We start from the raw sequence: 24,348 nt of genomic DNA on the forward strand, positions 1-24,348 counted from the left end.
CGGTACACCCTACCCTGTCAAGAATCCTAACACATTTAAAAGTCAGTAGTTAAGAGTTTTATGGTACAACGCCGTAGCATAAAACTCATAACTAAAGTGCTAAAAAGTACACTAACACCCATAAACTACCTATTAACCCCTAAACCGAGGCCTCCCGCATCGCAAACACTATAATAAAAATGTTAACCCCTAATCTGCCACTCCGGACACCGCCGCCACCTACATTATATTTATGAACCCCTAATCTGCCGCCCCCAACATCGCTGACACCTACATTATATTTATTAACCCCTAATCTGTCGCCCCCAATGTCGCCGCCACCTACCTACATTTATTAACCCCTAATCTGCCGCCCCCAACGTCGCCGCCACTATATTAAAAGTTATTAACCCCTAAACCTAAGTCTAACCCTAAACCTAACAGTCACCCACTAACTTAAATATAATTTAAATAAATCTAAATAAATATTCCTATCATTAACTAAATTATTCCTATTTAAAACTAAATACTCACCTATAAAATAAACCCTAAACTAGCTACAATATAACTAATAGTTACATTGTAGCTATCTTAGGGTTTATTTTTATTTTACAGGCAAGTTTGTATTTATTTTAACTAGGTAGAATAGTTACTAAAAAGTTATTAACTATTTAATAACTACCTAGCTAAAATAAATACAAATTTACCTATAAAATAAAACCTAACCTAAGTTACACTAACACCTAATACTACACTATAATTAAATAAATTAACTAAATTAAATACAATTACCTAAATTAAATTAAATGAGCTAAAGTACAAAAAAAACCCCACTAAATTACTGAAAAAAATAAACAAATTACAGAGATCTTTAAACTAATTACACCTAATCTAATAGCCCAATTAAAATAAAAAAAGCCCCCCCAAAATAAAACAAAAACCCTAGCCTAAACTAAACTACCAATAGCCCTTAAAAGGGCCTTTTGCGGGGCATTGCCCCAAAGTAATCAGCTCTTTTACCTGTAAAAAAAAATACAAACGACCCCCCCAACAGTAAAACCCACCACCCACACAACCAACCCCCCAAATAAAATACTATCTAAAAAAAACTAAGCTCCCCATTGCCCTGAAAAGGGCATTTGGATGGGCATTGCCCTTAAAAGGGCAGTTAGCTCTTTCGCTGTCCAAACCCTAATCTAAAAAATAAAACCCACCCAATACACCCATAAAAAAACCTAACACTAACCCCCTGAAGATCGACTTACCGGGAGACGTCTTCATCCAAGCCGGGCGAAGTGGTCCTCCAGACGGGCAGAAGTCTTCATCCAAGCCGGGCGAAGTGGTCCTCCAGATGGGCAGAAGTCTTCATCCAGACGGCATCTTCTATCTTCATCCATCCGGCGCGGAGCGGGTCCATATTCAAGACATCCGACGCGGAGCATCCTCTTCTGGCGACGACTAAAACAGAATGAAGGTACCTTTAAGTGACGTCATCCAAGATGGCGTCCCTTAGATTCCGATTGGCTGATAGAATTCTATCAGCCAATCGGAATTAAGGTAGAAAAAATCCTATTGGCTGATGCAATCAGCCAATAGTATTGAAGTTCAATCCTATTGGCTGATCCAATCAGCCAATAGGATTGAGCTCGCATTCTATTGGCTGTTCCAATTCTATCAGCCAATCGGAATCTAAGGGACGCCATTATACACTAATTATAGTGTAGTGTTAGGTGTTAGTGTAACTTAGGTTAGGTTTTATTTTACAGGTAAATTTGTATTTATTTTAGCTAGGTAGTTATTAAATAGTTAATAACTATTTAATAACTATTCTACCTAGTTAAAATAAATACAAACTTGCCTGTAAAATAAAAATAAATCCTAAAATAGCTACAATGTAACTATTAATTATATTGCAGATAGCTTAGGGTTTATTTTACAGGTAAGTATTTGGTTTTAAGTAGGAATAATTTAGGTAATGATAGGAATATTTATTTAGATTTATTTAAATTATATTTAAGTTAGTGTGTGTTAGGTTTAGGGTTAGACTTAGGTTTAGGGGTTAATAACTTTAATATAGTGGCAGCGACGTTGGGGGTGGCAGATTAGGGGTTAATAAGTGTAGGTAGGTGGCGGCAACATTGGGGGCGGCAGATTAGGTATTAATAAATATAATGTAGGTGGCGGCGATGTTGGGGGCAGCAGATTAGGGGTTCATAAGTATAATGTAGGTGGTGGCGGTGTCCGGAGCGCAGATTAGGGGTTATTAAGTATAATATAGGATATATTGTCTGCGATGTCGGGGGCGGCAGATTAGGGATTAATACGTGTAAGATTAGGGGTGTTTAGACTCGGGGTTCATGTTAGGGTGTTAGGTGTAGACATAAATTTTATTTCCCCATAAGAATCAATGGGGCTGCGTTAAGGAGTTTTACGCTGCTTTTTGGCAGGTGTTAGACTTTTTTTCAGCCGGCTCTCCCCGTTGATTCCTATGGGGAAATCGTGCACAAGCACGTTACACCAGCTCACCGCTGACTTAAGCAGCACTGGTATTGGAGTGCGGTAATGAGCAAAATTTTGCTCAACACTCACTTCTTGCCTTTTAACGACGGGTTTCTGAAAACTCATAATACCAACGCTTCAGGTAAGTGAGCGGTGAGACAAAACTGCTCATTAGCACCGCATAGCCTCTAACGCAAAACTCGTAATCTAGGTGATAGCCTGTAAACATCCTCTGCAATCACAAGTAATTTGTCAGTCTGCCTCCTGTCTTTTGTGCAGTTGAAAGAAATAGGAAGACAGTGAACAAGATACAAAGTGTAAAGCAGAATACAACCTTGTAAGAATTCAGTCACTTTATACTGACTGAAAACAATAGGGAGAGTGCAGGATGGAGTCTGCAATATAAATAATCTCACAACATTGTGTTATAAGATGAAAAAGAATGTTTAGAACCTGCAATCACTCAGAGTTTTAGGGCATGAGTTTCTGCTCGCTACAGAATCCCTCTGGTTTTTTAAACAGGTGCAGTCTTTGTGAAGCTGTTTGAAACTGGTGTAGAACACTGCTACTATATTTTCATATTCAGGTAATCTAGAAAATGCTGCAGGGCAACATCAGTGGTCAGGAATTCCAATGCATTTATCAGCAGATTAATCTAATGTCAAAAGGTGTTTAAGAAAGCGGTTCTGCAAAGTCACTCCTCATGCCAGGATGATGGAGTATTGTGTATGGGTATGACAAAGGGAATTCCATTTCCACATTGTCCCAATATTGTCCTTCAGCATAATTGCTGCTATATTTCTTCTGAAATAAGTAAAGAAGCATACAAGTTCATACTGACATGGTAAAAAGCAAGCACAATAAGCTGGAATGGTCATCTCCCATGGTAAATCTGAAAAGTGTTGGCTAGCAGCCAGTGGCATATACATTTTAAAATTACAGTCAATTTATAGGCCTGGAAAGATGTTGATTAATGTCAAAAGGGGGTTTATCTGCATATGATCTCATAATTGTTCAAGCACAGGTCGTCATTGGCATTCCTTCTTGAGAGCCAGTATCAGTCAGTAGAGAATCAAGTTTACTGTGTTTAGGAAGTACCTTATACAATGGCTTAGAGATAGAAAATGTGATAAATATATTGGAGATAAGTCTGCTTTACCCGAGCTGTGAATACCAGAGAGACGATAAAGTGATTTGTTATCATATCATTCTTTCTGATTTCATCTAGTATTTATGTATCTGTAATTGAGGCCACCGAGATCTTTGCAAATGATAGGTATGCTCCAGATAAAATGTTTTAGGCTCAGCAACTTGGCTTGAAAAAAGTTGGTTTAACTTATCCTCTAGCTTTTGGTTGTGTCTGAAATTTCGAATTTTGGGAGCAAATCATTGTCTCTGAATACAGAATATCTGAAGGAGCAGGAATAAACGTGTAGTTGAAATGAAAAAGAACCTTAAAGGGACATGAAACCCAATTTTTGTTGTCATGATTCACATAGAGCTTACCATTTTAAACAACTGTTCAATTTTCTTCTATTACCAAATTTGGTTAATTTTCTAGTAGGGGTGCGCATCTTCACTGGTCTCACGATTCGATTACAATTATCATGTCAACGATTCGATTCTACGTCACGATTAGTTCCCTATGCCCATGATTTTAATTTTTCAGCAAAAAAATCAAACAGTCAGAAGAACTCTTTTTTTTATTTTATTAGCTCAAAAAAAAAGGACACTCTTCCTCTATATGTGGCAAAGTCTGAACACAGCAGACAACAACAGTATTTATTTAGAACAGTAAATACTAAATGGCATCAAACTGAAGTAGTAGTGTAAGTGCAGTGCACGTAGTGTACTTCTTCAATAAAAGAAAATATTCAAATGTATATAGTACACTAGTAAGCAAACATTAACATAAATGTCTAAATAAACATTAAATTAAAACCAAAATAGTTAGGCAGAGTTTACCACCATTATTATTACCATTATAATTTGTGTGAAAATGGTCATCCTCACAAAACAAAAAATAAATCATATCACATATGTGGTACAATAAATTACAGGTGTGCCGTAAACAACATCTAAAAAACAGAGCACTTCCTGACTGGTGAACATCACAGTGAATCTGGAACACACACAGTAGTACTAGACATTGCAACAAGTAGCATTGAACTACTACTAGTTGAACTTATCTTTATGGGATCACAAATATATAGTTACAGTACACACACAAAAAATACAAAAAAACACAGACATAAATCATAGGAGGTGGCACGCACATGAGGTGTGTGTAGTTTCTTTTTTTGTATTGTGTGTGTACTGCTGTGTATGTGTTGTATATTTGTGATCCAATAAAGATTTACTCAAGGTTTTCAGCTTCAATTTACAATGTATTTAAGGCTTTCTCTTCCTCTTATAGTGGACTGGTTTGGCTTCGGGTGGTGGTTTTAACCGGTTAACCCCTACAGATCTGCCTGGATGGGGCATGGGATGGTATATTAAAGGGTCTCTTTAAAATAGAGACTTTTTAGTGTGAATAATCCCTTATGAATATGCAATATGCAGTATGCACTGCATTACAAACAATACAATACATTACAGGTGTGCTGTAAACAATAACACCACATCTACAAAACAGAGCACTTCCTGACTGGCAAACATCACACAGTGAATCTGGAACACACAGTAGTAGAAGTAGAAATACTTATTACAAGTAGCATTGAACTTCTAGATGAACTTGATTATCTTTATGAGATCACAAATATATAGTTACACAACACACACACAAACAATACCAAAAAAACCACACACATGGTGTGCTCAGTTGTGTGTTATGTCTTGTTTGTGTATGTGTGACAGTGATGTGGTCGTGTATTATATTTGTAATCCAACAAAGATTTACTCAAGGTTTTAAGCTTTAATTTTCAAAAAGCTATAAGAAAAACTATAACAAATATAAAATAACTTAACAACAACACTGGAGTGTGGGCAGTGGACACACAGCACTTCCTGGATGTGCCAAAAAACATTAAATATTAATAAACATCAATCACTGTTTAGAATTATGGAATATGTAGGTTTTTCTGTAAGAACACTAGTTGATCCACATGCTCTGGATTGAGGGTGCTTCTTTTTGCCGTTACCGCATCTCCTGCAGTGGAGAAAACCCGCTCTGCAGACAAGTTTGTATATGGGATACACAAGTATCGCTGTGACAGCTGAGAGAGGAGGGGAAATGTACATGCCACCAGTTCAAAGGGTCTTCAGTGAGAGGCAGAGATGGGGCTTTACAATATTTCTTTATTTCCTCCTCAGCCTTGGCATAGGGGGTCTTGGGTTCTATTGTACCTTCAATGTCAGTGAAACACTGTCCCAGCAAACTCATGAGCAGCGATGTGGATTTTCTTTTGAGAGGAGAAGGGCTATCCTCGATGGGTGGTTCTTCTTCCAGAGTTTCTTTTCCCTCATGCGCTTCATCCACGTTTGTCCTCCTAGGTGTAACTGTAGTACACTGAATCTGTGTACACTGAATCTGTGTTTGAACAAAAGAATAGAAAATAGCATTAATTAACCTTACCTAGCATCCAGATATGTGCTCAGTCAGTCATGCTCACATCTAGGAGGAGGAAAGTTGACCATGGTGTTTTTAACTGTCTTTACTTATATAAACCTTTTACTCATTGTAGCTAGCTTACTAAGCTAGCTAGCTATAGCTAGCTAAGCCTATTTTGTTATGAATGTTATGTTTGTTAATTTTATAAAAATTTTTCAAGAAACATGATGAAATTAAAATGACCTCCAACTCCAAGGATGCAGCCTCCTCAGTCACTCCTCTGTATATCTCCAATCTTTCCTCCTCTGTTAGAATAAAAAGGCAGTCCCTTAAAATGAGGATCCAGGCAGAGACTGTATAAAGTATCTTCTTCTTTGCCTCTCTGCTGTACCTCTTCAGGATATCTGTTTTAATTGCATTCTTGATCTCATGGATCATGGGTGTGTCTCCTATGGTGCCTGTCATGTTCTGGAGCAGTTGTGCATTAAGTTTGGAGAGGCTGGCTTATGAATTTATGACTGCTAATACGATGTTAGTGAATACAGTGTTAGCAGTATAATGAAAGTATGCATATGGGTGCTTCAATGGGCGTGATTAGCATATACTAAAATAATAGCATAAATTCAAATTGGCTTGTAAGGTCGATTTGGCACATATATAATATTTGCTGATATCAGCACTATTGGTATAATATGTGTTATATAATTATAGGTATATACGAGGTGGCTAATGATTTCAGCGGAGCTTAGAATTTAAGCATTGGTTGCTTCATCTCGTATATATACCTATAATTATATAACACATATTATACCAATAGTGCTGATATCAGCAAATATCATATATGTGCCAACTCGACCTTAGAAGCCGATTTGAATTTATGCTATCATTTTGGTATATGCTAATCACGCCCATTGAAGCACCCATATGCATACTTTCATTATACTGCTAACACTATATTCACTAACATCATATTAGCAGTCATAAATTCATAAGCCAGCCCCTCCAAACTTAATGCACAACTGCTCCAGAACATGACAGGCACCATAGGAGACACACCCATGATCCATGAGATCAAGAATGCAATTAAAACAGATATCCTGAAGAGGTACAGCAGAGAGGCAAAGAAGAAGATACTTTATACAGTCTCTGCCTGGATCCTTGAATGCATTTTGTTTATCTTGGAATACCTGAATGTTTTCTGGTGCTACCGCCACACTACCCGTTATTCTCTATATCTTTTTCGCTTCCTCCAGATCATCTGAGTGGTTTCCCTCTTTAAATGTGGCCACTTTTATTGATTTCCAATTAAAGTTTCCTCTCAAAAGAGATGCTCATAATAAAATGAGAGCAGAATGCCCTCGTCCCGTTCTTCCCAACAATGCCTGTATAACTCCCAAAATTGATCCAAAAATTATTAAATTTATAGGGCCCCTGGTTATAAGGTTAAGAAAGGCATGGATAGGGCATGGAAAACATGCCAAGACAAACTGTTAGATTCCGTTGGTCCTATTCCTATTCCTATTTTAAATTTCTGAACAGGCTGTTATTGAGAATTCCTCTCTTGACCCCTTTTTGGTTAGAGAATGGGTTAAAAGAATGATCTTCTTCATAGGGAATGCTTACATGGCTATGATCATTGAACATAGAAAAAATATTCTACATAAAATTGACCCCAAAATTTGTGACAATTCCATTAATGAATTAGATTCTGACTCTAATGGTCTTCTTTTTGGAGACATTTTTCTAAAAGATCTTAATAATTTTATTAACCCTTTTTTTTCTACCTAAACAGTTTTTCCGACAGGCAGAGGTCGCTTTCCTGGCCGCACAAATTATCAATCAAGACCTAAATTCCAATATCAACAACAGTTTCAGCAACACTTTCCAAGATCCCTCTACTTCCCAGTTCTTCCCGCCTCGTTCCAGACCGTGGTTCCAAAGGGGTCAAAGATCCAGAGCAAGATCTCGTCCCCCTGCAAGTAATTTTTCCTTTTTCTTTTTCCCTTCCTTTTTTCCCAGGAAATCTTGGTGGCAGACTCGCACTTTTTGCTCAAAATTGGAGACTTGTAACTTCAGATCCTTGAATTCTTCAAACAGTTCTAGGTGTTTTGATAGAATTTTCTTCCCCTCCCGTTCAAACATCAAGACCTTGTCCCATTCAATTTTCAAAAGAGGATCAAATATGGTTCAATCAGAAATTTCAACTCTTTTTCAAAAATAAGCCATTCAAAATACCAATTTTTCACAAGATTTCTTCCTTAGCAATCTTTTTCTTGTAAAAAAGAAAAATAGTCTATTCCGCCCTGTATTAATTTTAAGAGATCTAAACACTTGTGTTTCCTATCATCATTTCAAGATGGAAGGAATTCATCTACTAAGAGATTGCATCAGATAAAACGATTAGTTGATTCGCTTAGATCTGACAGATGCTTATCTGATCGTTCCGATTGCTCCGGAACATCGAATATTTTTAACTTTTTTCTGGAAAGACCAATTTTGGAGCTTTACTTGTCTTCCTTTTGGTCTTTCTTCAGCTCCTTGGATTTTTACAAAACTATTAAAGCCAGTTATGGCCTGGTTAAGACTCAGAGAAGTCCGTCTAATTATTTACTTAGACGATATTCTGATTATGAACCAGAATTTTGCTTCTCTTCAAAATCAATTATCCCTTACCATTCATCTTCTAGAGAATCTAGGTTTTATTATAAATAAACAGAAATCAGTCATGTCTCCTTCTCAATCCCTGGTATTTCTGGGTTTCACCATAAATACTTCCACAGCAACTCTCAGTTTACCTCCAGACAAAATAAAGAATATCAAGAAAGAAATATATTGTACCCTCTCAACTCAATTCACTCCTATCAAGAATATAGCCAGAATAGTGGGGTTACGTTCATCCTCTATTCAGGCTATATTTCCTGCTCCTCTTCACTATCGGGAATAACAACATCTCAAAATCTGCCATTTACATAAAGGGTTTTTAATCCAACTTTCTCCAGAGGCCAAAGAGGAACTCTCCTGGTGGCTTTCTCATATGGAAGCGTGGAACGGGAGAGATATTTTCGGCAATTCTCCAGGTCTCTGAAGGAGAAATTATTCCATATAAATTGTTTAGAACTTCTAGCAGGATTTTTCGCTGTCAAGAGTTTTGTGAAGAATTCTTCTCCAGTTACCATTTTACTCCACATGGACAATACCTCTGCAGTTCGATATCTAAACCGTTTGGGGGGTACGAAATCCAGAGATCTTTCCAATATTACCAAAGAGTTCATTAATCTGTGTCAAGACAGGAATATTTCTGTGAAAGCAGAATATATTCCAGGTCTTTCAAACACAGCAGTGGATTGGGGCTCTCGTTTTCTGGTGGATTCCAGCAATTGGAGACTTGACAGAAATGTCTTCTTTTCTCTGTCTCACCTTAGAGCTCCCTTCATTCTCGATCTCTTTGCGTCACGTCTGAATTTCCAAATTCGTCCCTACTTCAGTTGGAGACCGGATCCAGAGGCAGCGGCAATCAATGCTCTTCTCCAACTTTGGCCTCCTCAAAGAGCCTATGCTTTTCCCCCTTATCGATGATTTCGAGAACAATTTCAGTGGTCCGCAGAGACAAAATTTATCTTCTTTTAATAACCCCCCTTTGGCCGACTCAACCATGGTACCCTGCACTTCTGGAAATGTCCTTCAAACTTCATATTCTTCTCCCTCATCTTCCACATTTGTTAACCAATCCAGAAGGAGATTTTCAAATCTCATTCTTCAAGACTCCCTTCAACTCATCGCTTGGTCAATTTCAGGGATTCCTCTCCTCTCGAAGGACTTTTTGAAGTGCGAGAATCTTGGGCTCCAGGCACCCGAAAATCCTATTTTTATGCATGGTCAAAGTGGTCTAGCTGGTGCATGGTTAGGAACTTGGATCCCCTTTCAACTGATTTAAGTCATATTATTAATTTCCTAACGTCTCTTTTTGAATCAGGTTTAGCTTACAGATCTATCAATTTGTATGGTTCAGCTAATTCGACTAAACATGTTTTATTAAATAATTTCCCTGTTGGTCAACATCCCCTTATTTGTAGACTTTTAAAAGCCATTAGATTTAAACGTCCTCCTATCCCTAAATATAATTTTTTTCTGGGACGTGGATAAGTTTTTTCCCTTTTCAAATCTTGGCCTTCTAATAACTTACTTTCTTTGAAACAACTTTCTGCCAAGTTAGCTACCTTATTATGTCTTATTTCTTTCCATAGAGTTTCTGATGTTGGTGCTTTAGATTTTAATTCTAAACTTTTCTCTCCTGAAGGTGTCACTTTTTTCTTATCTTGCAGAACTAAAACTTTGTATTCTTCTATATTTTATCCGTACTTGCCTTCTGAACCTTCCCTTTGTGTTGTTAATTGTCTTAAAGAGTATGAATCTAAAACTTCTCTCTTAAGATCTTCTAATCAACTTTTTATCTCCTTTTATCCCTCCTCATGCTCCTGTTACTAACACTTCTATTTCCTGCTGGGTGAAATGAGTTATGAAAGAGGCTGGTATTGATATTTCAAACAAATGTATGTCTATCAGCGCCACAATAATACCATACAAGCTATATCTAATGTAGGCGGAGTCTCCCAACCAGACTCCAAAGTGTAAATGTTAAATAGAAATCCAAGATACAGCGCTACACTACCCCCAAAAGAGGGTTGTGTTGCTAAAGATGGTGTCCACGACTTAGGAATATATATTATATAAAAGTATATATATTAATATTACATAAAAATGTTAAACGTTAAAAAAGTAAAAAAGTATGGGTATTAAATGCAATTTTATAAATTTTATAAAATTAACAATCGTTTTATTAACATAAAATTACAATTAGAATAGGTTTCCAAACTAATGGAATGTCCCATACAATGTCCAAGAAGTAATGTCCCATGCAAAATCCAAATAGTAAGGTCCCATACAAAAAATATCCAAAAAAATGTGTCCAAAGTAACGGCTAGATTTAGAGTTCGGCGGTAGATGGGCTGTTAACGCCACGCGTGTTTTATGTCTAACGCACGTCATTGTTTGACTCCGGTATTTAGAGTTAATATAAGACCATCTAACGATGCTCCTAACGCGTGTATGTCACACGCGTAATCCTGCCCGCGTTAGACAGTCTCCCATAGAGATCAATGGGAAAGGCAAAAAATAGCTTTTTTTACCTAACACTCGATCTCGCGAGAATACGCACAGCTCGGTCATATGACGCATACCACATCATGCACAACAATAACACGCCGCAAATGTCACAACATCAATCAATCAACAAAGCACACAAGCATTACACATTCACAAGCGGGGGAAGTTTTAATACTATTTATACGGGGAATACGCATATACTTTAAGATGCGGAAAATCGCACAATAACAACAAGGAATAAAAAATATATACATACACTAAAAAAAAAATCGCATTCAATATCATTATATATTATGAAAAACATACATATACAACACTTCACGAAGAACACACCATCGCAAATTCACATTTAAAAAGAATACTATTGGACAATGTTAGAGAAAACGACCACTATGACATCATCGCATTCTACACATTCCACAAATACCAACTCAAAATGAGCATGCGCAAATTAACACACCTAATACACATTGCAATAATATTAATTGCTAATAAAGCACACCTGAACACTAATTACAATGGAAATTGGGACATCATTAAACATTTACACAGGGTATATAAGCACCACACAAGCAGGGCTTCTTTGACTGTGTTGCTGGTGGGTCTTTGGAGATTTAAGAATAGAGATTTTGCGAATTTTTGAGAGTGTGTTAGCGTGAGATAGTCAGTTGGTAGTGTTAGCGTGAGAGAGTCAGTTGGTAGTGTTAGCGTGAGATAGTCAGTTGGTAGTGTTAGCGTGAGAGAGTGAGTGAGTTAGTGGGAGTTAGCGGGAGTGGGAGAGAGTCTGTTAGTGGGAGCGTGAGTGAGTTAGTGGGAGTTATTAGTGATAGTTGTTAGTGTGAGCGTCAGTTAGTGGTAGTTAGTGAGCGTTAGTGGGAGTGTTTGTTATTGAGAATTAGAAGTAGTGTTAGTTAGCGAGCGAGTGATTTATCTGTACACTTAACACATTTACACGCAAACACATTCAATACATACATACACTTATCAATAACACTACATACACTCCATACCCCCTACCCCCTCATACTACACTCCATACCCCATTCCTTGTAGTCCCATTCCCTTTCATCCCATTTACTCTTATCCCATACCCCATACCCATCCCATACCCATCCCCTAGTTACATTTAGTTTACATATCCTCCTTTTAGTCTTATTCTTTTCGTTTATTTAAATACTCCTTACCCTCTTTTTTTTTTACATCCCTCACACTTTAAGCACCTTTTTTGTCTTTTTAGTTCTTTATTTTGACCCCCTTTCATTTCATCACACTCACTTTTTTTTGATTATTTGGGGTTTAGTTTAGGGAGGAGATGGAGGCCAGGCAGGGGACAGGTAGAGGGGGGAGTAGAGGGAGGGGGAGAGGAACAGGGCAGGAAGGGGGGCAGGAAGGGGGGCAGGAAGCGGGGGTGGAAGCGGTGGGTGGACCCAGCCACTTGGTTCAAGATGACCAAGTGGCTGGGCCCAGTGGCGGTCAGAGTAGGGCTTCACAGTCCGGGAAACAGAGGGCATCGTCACAGGGGAAGGCCAAGGCGACTAGGGAGGCGAGGTTTACGATGGAGGAGAAGGAGGCCCTCGTAGAGGCCTATATGGCCAGGTATAGGATGCTGCAGCACCAGAAGACTACCCCGACTGACAGGAGGAGGCTCTGGAACGAGATTCGGAATGCAGTCAATGCAGTGGGTGGCCGGAACCGGGATATGGATTCCATCAAACATCGGTACCGGGACTGTAAACTTGAACTTAAAAAAAAGTTAAGCCTGGAGGCCCGACATGCTGCAGGGACCGGTGGCGGCCCTGCCCTTGAAATGGAGTACTGCAGATGGGAGGAAATGTTGCGGCCCAGCATCTCCGAGGTGGAAGTAGTCGGTATCGGAGGAATCGATACCGGGAACCTGCCACTCTCATCTGACGGTAAGCTCATTGAACAATAATTTCACATACGAATGTATTTCAATGGACACTATACGCAAACATTTACTTTCATGATTGAGGTAGCGAATACAATTTGACAAAACATTCAAATGTACTTATATTACATAATTTGAATCATTCTTGAGATATATTTTAATGAAGAAATAGCCATGCACACGGTGAAACAATCACAGGAGGCAGCTATATTCAGCTAACAATCAGAATCTTATAAACATATTTAGATATGCTTTTCATCAAAGAATATCCAGAGAATGAAGCTAATTAGATAACAAAAGTACATTCGAAAGTTTATACTAAATGTATGCTTATAAATCATGAAAGATAAAACATTGGGTTTCATGTGTTAAGGATCAGATTAATGCTATTACGCTGTTTACACGCATTCTATTACTTAGCGGTTACATCAGTATCTAGGCTATAGGTTAGGTGTGCATTTAAACAGACTGAAAACAAACGCAAAAACATTCACATTGACCAGATATCACAAACACTGTTTAGAAAAAGCGGAAATAGAATTGATTGTTTGTTAGATTTCAAAGTGGATTAATGATTCTGCATTTGTAATTGTATCGTAAGCTAAGTCATTTAAAACTTTATTTGCAAATATGCTAATATATACATTTCTTTTTTTCTTTTTTTTTTAATATACAGAGTCTGGGGACGAGGCAGCACAGCCTCCTGCATCTCCCCGGGATGAGAGTGGTGGTGAGGAATTCCCACTTCGGAGGGAAGAGGCCCCCCGTGACGAACAGCGCACGGGAGATGATCAAGAGGCCCCGGAAGCACAGGAGGATCCCGCTGAACCCGCGGAACCCGAGGTCCCTCAAAGACCCGCACTCCGCCGTGCACGGGCACCCCGCCGTGCACGGGTTCAACAGGCACAACAAGAAGAAATAGCGGAGGTGCGGGTTCTACTGGAGTACATAGACCAGATGCGTACCTCCCGGATAGAAAACATAGAAGGACGGCGCAGAATACTTGATGGGCAGAATCAAATAATTCAAGGCCAAACTGAAATAATCAGTATACTGAATACAATACAAGAAGGACAAACAAGAATGTTCAATCTTCATCAGGAAATGTTCACATTTTTCCGGGAGGCGCATGCTGGTCTACCTCCTGTTGCTGGGCCTCTTGTTGCTGGGCCTCTTGCTGCTGGGCCATCTCCTCCTGCCGGCCCATCTCATCATCCTCCTCCTCAGCCATCTACTCCTCCTCCTCCTCAGCCATCTACTCCTCCTCCTCCTCAGCCATCTTCTCCTCCTCATCCATCTTCTCCTCCTCCTCCTCAGCCATCTACTCCTCACCTTGGTCGTCCCAGTACTCTTCCTTCCACTCCTCCCACAACAGCTCCAAGGAGGACTCTTCGGAGTCGGCAGTTGCCTCTCCCAGAGCCTCAGCCCCGTGGGAAGAGGGGAAGGAAGAGGAAGTAAGTATTTTTTTCCATCTTAAATTATTTTTTTTGGGTAATGGATAGGTATGTGATGATGTGGTTTTCATACACTTGTGGACCACACTCTGTATATAATCGACTTCTATGGGACCGGGTCCATGGAGGAAGATTCTTTGCAGAGTGTGGGTTATAAGTGTGTGAAAACCACATCATCACATACCTATCCTTGTTCATGATATTGATTGGTTTCTGTGATGTGATGTCCAAACTGTTTCCCGAATCGCTAACTAAATTACCATAACAATTATCCATGATGGCATATTACTGTTTGAATGCCAATAACACAGCTTAAAGGGACAGTCAGAAAATTATTGATTACAAAGAAAACACTGTATTACGCATTATAAAGTTTGAAACAACAAAACATGGAGAAATACATGTGTGACTTATGTGCTTACCCTTGTATCTATGACTATGAAAAATGACCACTTATTTGTTGTTCTGACATAACAACATTTTAGATATCAATGATCAATACATGGTCAATAATATGCTGTATGAGCACAAGGTTTTACATATACAAATGCTATCCAAATGCCCTCTAGTGCTCAAATTGTATAATGATTACAAGCACTCTTCAAGATTTAAGAAATGAGCACACCAACCTCATAGGTTTAGATAGCAAATTTAAATAAACCCAGACAAATGTTCAATTGTTGAGAAACATTTGATATCCTTGTTATTACAGAATTTACTTTTCGAATAATGTAAAAAAAAATTTTTTCGAAACTGTCCCTTTAACAACATTACATATGCTAACACATTTTAAGCTTGTTGCTATATCTACATGTACTTTTTCCAAAAAAAAATTTGAAAATCACATTTATATTGACGTGTTAAATAAAGTCTATTTTCTTTAAGAGACATTATTGTGTTAATATTTTATTGTAACTATTTTTATTTTAACAATGAATATGGTTTAAATTCCTTTTAGGAGTGGGGGGGTGAAATATGCTAACAAAAATATATTTGAAGATTAAACTATGTGGATCTCATACATGATACAAAAAAACAACATTTGCATTCAAGGGACAGTATCCTATATTTTTTACATAACTGTATGTAATAGACACTACTACAAACAACAAGATTAACATATACTGATAGCAATATTAAAAAGCTTCAAACACTTGCAAATAAAATAGGGTTAGCTATATTTTAAATATAGATGAACCACCATTACAACCGTAAAACACAATACCCCATCATTAACATATGAAAAGAACCTTTACACAAACTGGACAAAGCTGGAGATGGTACTCACATGAAACTCATTGGCTTTGCGAGGAGTAAGAAAATAACTTACATTTTCTTACAACACAAGACAAAATAAACCTATTGGTTAAACAATGGACTATCTAACTATAGACAAAATCAAATATTTTTAATTATAATGTGAGTGTCTAATGAACCTTTCATAAAATATACAACGAAATTACATTTAGAAGAAGTCGGCATCATATATTTAGCATATGATAAATGCATATTGATTACTTTATTCAAACACAATAGCGCATATTTATTAATTAGATATGTTCAACATTAAACACAACATTAATTTTTAAGAAAAAGGAACATTGTTGACAAACATATTAAACATGGACTGTAGAGATTTGCACTTGCCTAGAAATATCCTATGCATGAAAACATTTTGCTTTCGTTCGTTGATTCAACCAGACATCCAGCAAAAGAGAATGTGTTGGTCTTTATCAGCTACGGGTCAACAATGTAACATGATGCAAATAATACATATTCGCAAGCTTTTTAAAATTGCATGCAGTCACAAACGTTTTTAACGTGCACAAATATTGCGGGACTACGCAATCCAATCACACGTTTTTTTAACTTTACATGTGCCGTCTTAACATGGCGCTTCCTTGATCACGTAAGAACGCCATCCAATGAAAGGCACATTATTGATCACGTAAGAACGCCCAAAAAAAAAAGGCGCATCCTTGATCGCGTCAAAACGCAATCCAATAAAAGGCATATTCCTGATCACGTAAGAACGTCAGTCAATACAAGGAATCATTGGACAGCCTGGCAGGTGACGTCTTAAGCAAAATGGCGCATCCGAGATCGCTGAAAAACCGCAGACAATACAAGGACTCAGTGACATCTTGGCATATCATTAAGAAACGTATTTATATTTTATGAACTAGTATGTGTGTAGATTGCTATCTAGGAATGTCACCAAATCATGAATCATCTTTTCGGACTTGACTGTCCCTTGAACTATAGCTATGGTGTATATCTTTAACATTTAAAAGATACACATGAGAAATACATATGCCATTGATGTTTTAAGATATGTTTGGATTGTTGTTGAATAACAATAGTTATACATGTATTGATTAAACGTGTCATTTATTCAAGTTTAATTATGGTCAGCCTACCTATAGCCATATATGGGAGGAGATGTATTTTGTTAACATATTAGTTAACTAATATTCATCATCTACATTATTTGTATTACACACAGAGATTGATTTGGTTACACTTTGACAATAATATAGATTTGAAAATGAAATACAGGTGCTGTCAACATTACAATAAGATTGTTTATTAATAAAATTATATGTCCTTGTTCTTGTAAAAAGGACAAAAACGCTTTACAAATGGAAATACATTCATTTACAATAGTGATCAACATCACTTAAAGGGACATTATTTTGTTTTTAAAAAGAGCATACACATAGTCAATACTATTTAAATAAAATGAACACTTTACAGGGATTATATCATTGTATCAATACTCAGATCATTTTGTAAAGGTGCATCAATTCATGCAGAGTTTATAAATACACACATGGATATGAACATTTAAATATACATATATACACAAATACAAAAATATATATACATATATAAAGAAATTACTCTGCTAATCATAATCAGGCAATGATAGAGCTAAGAGAAAATAATATAAACACAAATAATAAGATTACATTGGAGATGTTAATCTTAAAGTCATTTACTATTGTCTTACATATATGATTTCATTATAACAAATAGATTTGTTAGGTCCCTTTAAGGATAAACAACATAAACTAGAGCTTGCAAAAAATAACAGGAAGAATGAGGACAAAGATTTGTGAAATAAAATTTATTTTATTAGTATGTAAGAAAACATACACAACGTTTATAAATAATCTTTTAAAAATAAGGAATATATGAGCCATATGACAAGGTAACACAGTGCATCACAGTCCATGAAGAGAGTTGCCAAGGGCCAGCATAGCCCCATTGGAGACACATGGCAAGGTAACACAGTGCATCACAGTCCATGAAGAGAGTTGCCAAGGGCCAGCATAGCCCCATTGGAGACACATGGCAAGGTAACACAGTGCATCACAGTCCATGAAGAGAGTTGCCAAGGGCCAGCATAGCCTCATTGGAGACACATGACAAGGTAACACAGTGCATCACAGTCCATGAAGAGAGTTGCCAAGGGCCAGCATAGCCTCATTGGAGACACATGACAAGGTAACACAGTGCATCACAGTCCATGAAGAGAGTTGCCAAGGGCCAGCATAGCCCCATTGGAGACACATGACAAGGTAACACAGTGCATCACAGTCCATGAAGAGAGTTGCCAAGGGCCAGCATAGCCCCATTGGAGACACATGACAAGGTAACACAGTGCATCACAGTCCATGAAGAGAGTTGCCAAGGGCCAGCATAGCCCCATTGGAGACACATGGCAAGGTAACACAGTGCATCACAGTCCATGAAGAGAGTTGCCAAGGGCCAGCATAGCCCCATTGGAGACACATGGCAAGGTAACACAGTGCATCACAGTCCATGAAGAGAGTTGCCAAGGGCCAGCATAGCCTCATTGGAGACACATGACAAGGTAACACAGTGCATCACAGTCCATGAAGAGAGTTGCCAAGGGCCAGCATAGCCTCATTGGAGACACATGACAAGGTAACACAGTGCATCACAGTCCATGAAGAGAGTTGCCAAGGGCCAGCATAGCCCCATTGGAGACACATGACAAGGTAACACAGTGCATCACAGTCCATGAAGAGAGTTGCCAAGGGCCAGCATAGCCCCATTGGAGACACATGACAAGGTAACACAGTGCATCACAGTCCATGAAGAGAGTTGCCAAGGGCCAGCATAGCCCCATTGGAGACACATGGCAAGGTAACACAGTGCATCACAGTCCATGAAGAGAGTTGCCAAGGGCCAGCATAGCCCCATTGGAGACACATGGCAAGGTAACACAGTGCATCACAGTCCATGAAGAGAGTTGCCAAGGGCCAGCATAGCCCCATTGGAGACACATGGCAAGGTAACACAGTGCATCACAGTCCATGAAGAGAGTTGCCAAGGGCCAGCATAGCCTCATTGGAGACACATGACAAGGTAACACAGTGCATCACAGTCCATGAAGAGAGTTGCCAAGGGCCAGCATAGCCTCATTGGAGACACATGACAAGGTAACACAGTGCATCACAGTCCATGAAGAGAGTTGCCAAGGGCCAGCATAGCCTCATTGGAGACACATGACAAGGTAACACAGTGCATCACAGTCCATGAAGAGAGTTGCCAAGGGCCAGCATAGCCTCATTGGAGACACATGACAAGGTAAAAGAGTGCAACAGGCACAACAAAAAACTGATAAAAAGGCCAAAGGGCAACAATATAAATACAAATTCAACATGTGGACGGAGGATTATTATCTGCCACCATGGAGCATATCCAGATCCTCCACTTACTGGTCATCCTCTTCATTGTCCTGTGCATGTCCAGCTCCAGATTCAGGCCTTGAACGTAATTGCATAATTTCACGCAGAGTCAAGTCCTGAACCCGGAGCTGGGCCTGCATGGTGTCGTTCATCCCTCTCAGGACAGCTGCGTTCCTCAACACGGCCTGCTCTACTCTTGCTATCCCTTCTAGCATGAGCCATGCTGAGTCACAGCCTAAAATAAAATAAAAATTAATATTAAGGATAATTACACAACAGAATAAAAGATTTTAATACATACATTGTCATCATAAAGACAAATAATTATTTACATCAATTATTTTTCATATATTCTTTACACATGAATTAGGTTATTCAGACAGACAGAAATCATTAAAGGCTCATGTTACTCAAACATGTTGAACCCTTTAATTGGTTTTAGATGATCCACTTATACAGCTTGAGTGTATCAAATCTTGTTAAAGGATTTACATTGTACTTACATCAGCAATTTAAAAATTCAATTTAGACTGTGGTAGGCACACCTATCCTTAAACATTTTGGCATTGAGGACAAGCTGTGTAAACATAGCAACCAGAAGAAATTACATTCCCACTGGGTTAGACAAGAGATAATGTATCCACATTTGGACATAAAATTTTGGATCCAAGTAGTGGTGTTTGGTATATGTAGTGATATCCAATTAAAGGGACACTGAACCTAAATATTTAATGGACTGATTCAGATAGAGCATGACATGACAAATCTTTAGAAATTACACATATTCATTATATGTTTTAATTGTCAAGCTATATTTTGAATGCAAGAATGTTGGTTTTTATGGAAGCCAATATTTGTTGATGAACCTTGTTTGTGCATGCTGGTTGATGGATACATTCATCCAACAATAAAGAAATGATGGCCACATTTATTTTATTGTTTAAACTAATTATAGGAATAAGTTGTTTTCAATAAATATATCAAGAGAATGACGAATAATTCATAAGAGTATTCTATGATACATTGGCTTAACATTGCATGCTGGATTTGAATCACAATTTAACCAATTTAACTTCACTGTACCTTTAAGTATCTTATAAAGTGTATTTAGAATGATACTTACAGCTGTGCCTGGGAAGGACAATCTGACACCCAGGACAATGAAGGTTTAAACAGGGGGAAGGGATGGGATTGGCTCGGGGAGGGATGGGAATGGCTTGGGGAGTGGTGAGCTGCTGCTCCAGGGTAGGCCGTACAGCTGGGGAGTGGGGAGTTTGGGTCTGGGCAGCTGTACGGGCCAGAATACGGGGAGAGCGGCGAAGGGGGGTGTATGGGCGTTTTTTGGGAGGGACAGGATATGAAATATGGGAAGGGCTGGCAGTGGTCGGGGCATGGTCATGGGTTTGGTGATGGGAAGGGCTCTGGGTGTGTGCAGAGGTGTGGCCATGGTCAGGGGTGTGTGCACGGGGAGGGGTCTGTGACTGGGCAGGGGCGGAATCCAGATGACCAGAAGTGGTGGATCCATCTGAAAATGTAAAATAAATATATTAACATCTCATACATCCTGACATCAAATCAACGCATTTAAAATTGATTATGTTTTCAATATACCTCGAAGTGTGTTTGAATCTGTAAACTATTCTGAAATGAGGATATGGTATCTATATAGGCACTCAGATGAATCTCAATGACTGTCTGTACAATGTGAAACTTATTATTGTGTTTTGGCATGGAATATGCATGTGACATAATGATGGCATGAATTATATATTCTTAAAAAAATATATACAAGCAGATTTTCATGCTGCCTGATATAGAAAGGGGGCAGTAGTGTATTTGAACAGACAAATAATATTCCTTTTTAAAGGGAAAAAGCTGTAGACTTTGAATGTCTTCAATAAAATGATTTCAAAAAAAGAAACATGTTGGAAACATGATAGATATATTTCACATACCATCAGACTCCAAGGCAGCCTCTTCCTCCTCCATCCCACATGTGACATCAATCTCTGTAAAACATAACATGTTGTGTACACCTTAAGATCAGATATTATAACATATGTTACTGTTGCTCAAATACGCACATCAATGTTGCATTAAAGATATACACACACAAAGTTATGATTTACATCATTTTGATGGAGCATACAAATGACAATAGATTTGTTATTGTCAATAAATCAGAATCTTAATGTATTGTTTGTCTTAATGTTAAATTCATAAAAGCATAGTACATAGAACATTTAAGATTTCTCATGTGTGTATCACTTGATGACTGTTGTTAAAAAAATTAAAAAATGAAAAAAACATATGTTAGACATCTTATGAATAACAAATGTGTAGAATAATAAAGTAGAAATTATTAATCGCTCAATATAAAAAATAAATATATAATCAGAAGATAAATTCTATGATTTTTTATAATGTTATGCTTCATCGGAATCATGATCATAATATTGATTAGCAATACACCTTCAATTACATATAAATGAGTCAATGGACTTACCAGGAGCCCGCAAAGGCGGCTCTATGTCACTGCTGGATTCCTGTGGGCTCCCCACACCAACTCTCTCTATGAATGATATAGATATATATTATTAAACACATTTTGGATATCACTAAATCACATCTGTCTAGAATTTTAACATTAATCAACTTTAAAATGTGAATAATAGAGCAGTCATTACACCAGAAAATGCTTGATTGAATCAAGGGGATTCTGTAAACATATCTGTATTCAACATATGTTTAATGTCAGACTACATTAGACATCAAATTCATCTCAGATGCTGCTATTGCATATCTAAATATACCCAATGATCAATGTTCTTAACCCTTTAAGGACACAGCTTTCACTTAGCTCAATTGTTTTATGACGGAATAATTCCGTCATATGTCCTTAAGAAGTTACAAGAATACACACAAACCACATATTGAGGAGCATCTGTTGACAAATCTAAACAAACATGTGTCACATCGAGCCATTTTTTCAATGTACAGTAATCTTGTTTAGGACACAACACATATTTATCACAATACATAACAAACTTTATTATTACTAATATGTAATCATGGTGCTGTTAGAGTATGCAGATATATATAAAGTAACTCCAACAGATAATTAGATTTATATATCAATAGTTTTTAATAAAAATAATGTAATGATGAATGAATCTATTTTGTCTTAAAGGGACACTGACATGATTAATTTAAATAATTGATTTCTATGTTCAAACTGTAAAAAATGATTTAACATTGACTCCTATTATAATTCGAATGTTGTTCGATATTAATCTTAAAGGCAGATAAGGAATATTGGATTCAATAAATATTGTTTGTTGAAGGTATCCACCAATCATCAATATAAACCCAGGTTGGTCAACAAATATTTAGATGCACATAAACGTACTTTCTTTATTTTAAACTACATTTAGCAATAGAATATGTCACATATGATGATAGTATTATATTTTATGTTTATTAATATTGCATACTGTATGTGAAAGACAATATTAATAATTGTAGTTCAGTATCCCTTTAATCTAAAATTAAATAGATTCCACAATGTTGTTGTTTGTTAATGAATTATCTACTCCATATGTTGATGTAATGAATGGTATTGAGCATGCAATTAAAATCAAATATGTTATTTAAGTATATCCGAATAATTATATAATTTTCATCTATTAAATAGACATTACATATAAATATAGAACAATGTGTATTTAGTATGTAATGTTCATTCCATGTTTCTAAGACAAATGTCAATTAAAATGAGACATACCATACTGTGACAAGCCCTGGCTTGAGGATCCAGCAGCCACATCCATATCTGTAATATATTAAATGAGGATTGCATATCATTAATACTAATCATGCCATGTTTAAAATATTTACATTAATAACAAATCAATAGAAAAATATTAATCCTTTGGTAGTCCCATGAGTTAATAGTTTCCGCAATTAAATGAATGATAAATATATCCTGGACTCTTATTTTCAATCAGTTGTGTTGTTTACTGTATCTTTAAGAATATATGCTTGTTATTACATAATCATCAATTGATGGCCATATGTTATAATTTATTAGTATTATTCGTTTTTTATTAGATATAATATTTAAAATAAGAATACTGTATTCTTCACTAATCTAAGATTTTCCATTTAATTTTTAACAACATGTATAAAGCAATGCCACTTTCCGCAAACCCATGTTAACGTGGATGAGAAATGCCATTTTCGCGATCATTGCGCAATGATTCCAAGCGGAATTACGCATCCGTCATTTGACCAACATGTATAAAGCAATGCCACTTTCCGCAAACCCATGTTAACGTGGATGAGAAATGCCATTTTCGCGATCATTGCGCAATGATTCCAAGCGGAATTACGCATCCGTCATTTGACCAACATGTATAAAGCAATGCCACTTTCCGCAAACCCATGTTAACGTGGATGAGAAATGCCATTTTCGCGATCATTGCGCAATGATTCCAAGCGGAATTACGCATCCGTCATTTGACCAACATGTATAAAGCAATGCCACTTTCCGCAAACCCATGTTAACGTGGATGCGAAATTACATTTCCGCTCTGTGACGCATATTCTGTAGAGCGCAAGAAACATCATTCCAATTTCATGTATCACTAATGTAAAATCAGATATCTAAACATCATATGTAGTGTATGTTGTGAGATCTGTATAGGTTTAGTATCTGACTAAATACAATTTTTGGATTTTTAACATTATAAATATTATATGAAGTTGGATAATTACCTGGTTCAGATTCTCTATCGGGTCCTCCCAGGCCACCGGACGGAGAAGCATCTGCCCTGTCCCCCGCGTCAGGACTTTCAGATCCCGCAGCTGGGAGGGAAGAAGAGGAGGCCGAGGATGGCGAGGATCTAAATCTTTTGGGGACCCGGAGATTGAGGAGCTCGCATAAAGTCACCTCATAAGGGAGTAGGTACAGTTTCCGCGGGGCCTTTCTTTGGCCCCCTCTTTTACGGGCTTGTACCCAGTCCCTTATGAGGTTGACTTTTTTCGATAAACGCAACCTCATATCTCCGAATC

General features: G+C 37.6%; 1 protein-coding gene across 1 annotated transcript; it reads right to left on the reverse strand.

Annotated features, from left to right (window-relative positions):
• Window positions 1–20,147: 20,147 nt before the first annotated feature.
• LOC128665166 (uncharacterized) lies at window positions 20,148–21,829 on the reverse strand. Its single transcript, XM_053719900.1, has 3 exons — window positions 21,782–21,829; window positions 21,231–21,284; window positions 20,148–20,800 (listed from the first exon to the last, which is right to left on the reverse strand). The coding sequence occupies exons 2-3, from the start codon at window positions 21,262–21,264 to the stop codon at window positions 20,370–20,372; spliced, it is 465 nt and encodes a 154-aa protein (XP_053575875.1). The 5' UTR covers window positions 21,265–21,284; window positions 21,782–21,829; the 3' UTR covers window positions 20,148–20,369.
• Window positions 21,830–24,348: the final 2,519 nt, after the last annotated feature.

This window comes from Bombina bombina, chromosome 6, assembly GCF_027579735.1.
Source record: "Bombina bombina isolate aBomBom1 chromosome 6, aBomBom1.pri, whole genome shotgun sequence".
Taxonomy (NCBI): domain Eukaryota; kingdom Metazoa; phylum Chordata; class Amphibia; order Anura; family Bombinatoridae; genus Bombina; species Bombina bombina.

What these genes read in the sequence shown, in the direction of transcription:
- LOC128665166 (XM_053719900.1), bottom strand. Translation starts at nt 21,264, where the DNA reads ATGGAGGAGGAAGAGGCTGCCTTGGAGTCTGATG. An exon ending in GGCTGCCTTGGAGTCTGATG is followed by an intron (nt 20,801 to 21,230) that starts GTATGTGAAATA and finishes TTACATTTTCAG; the next exon opens with ATGGATCCACCACTTCTGGT.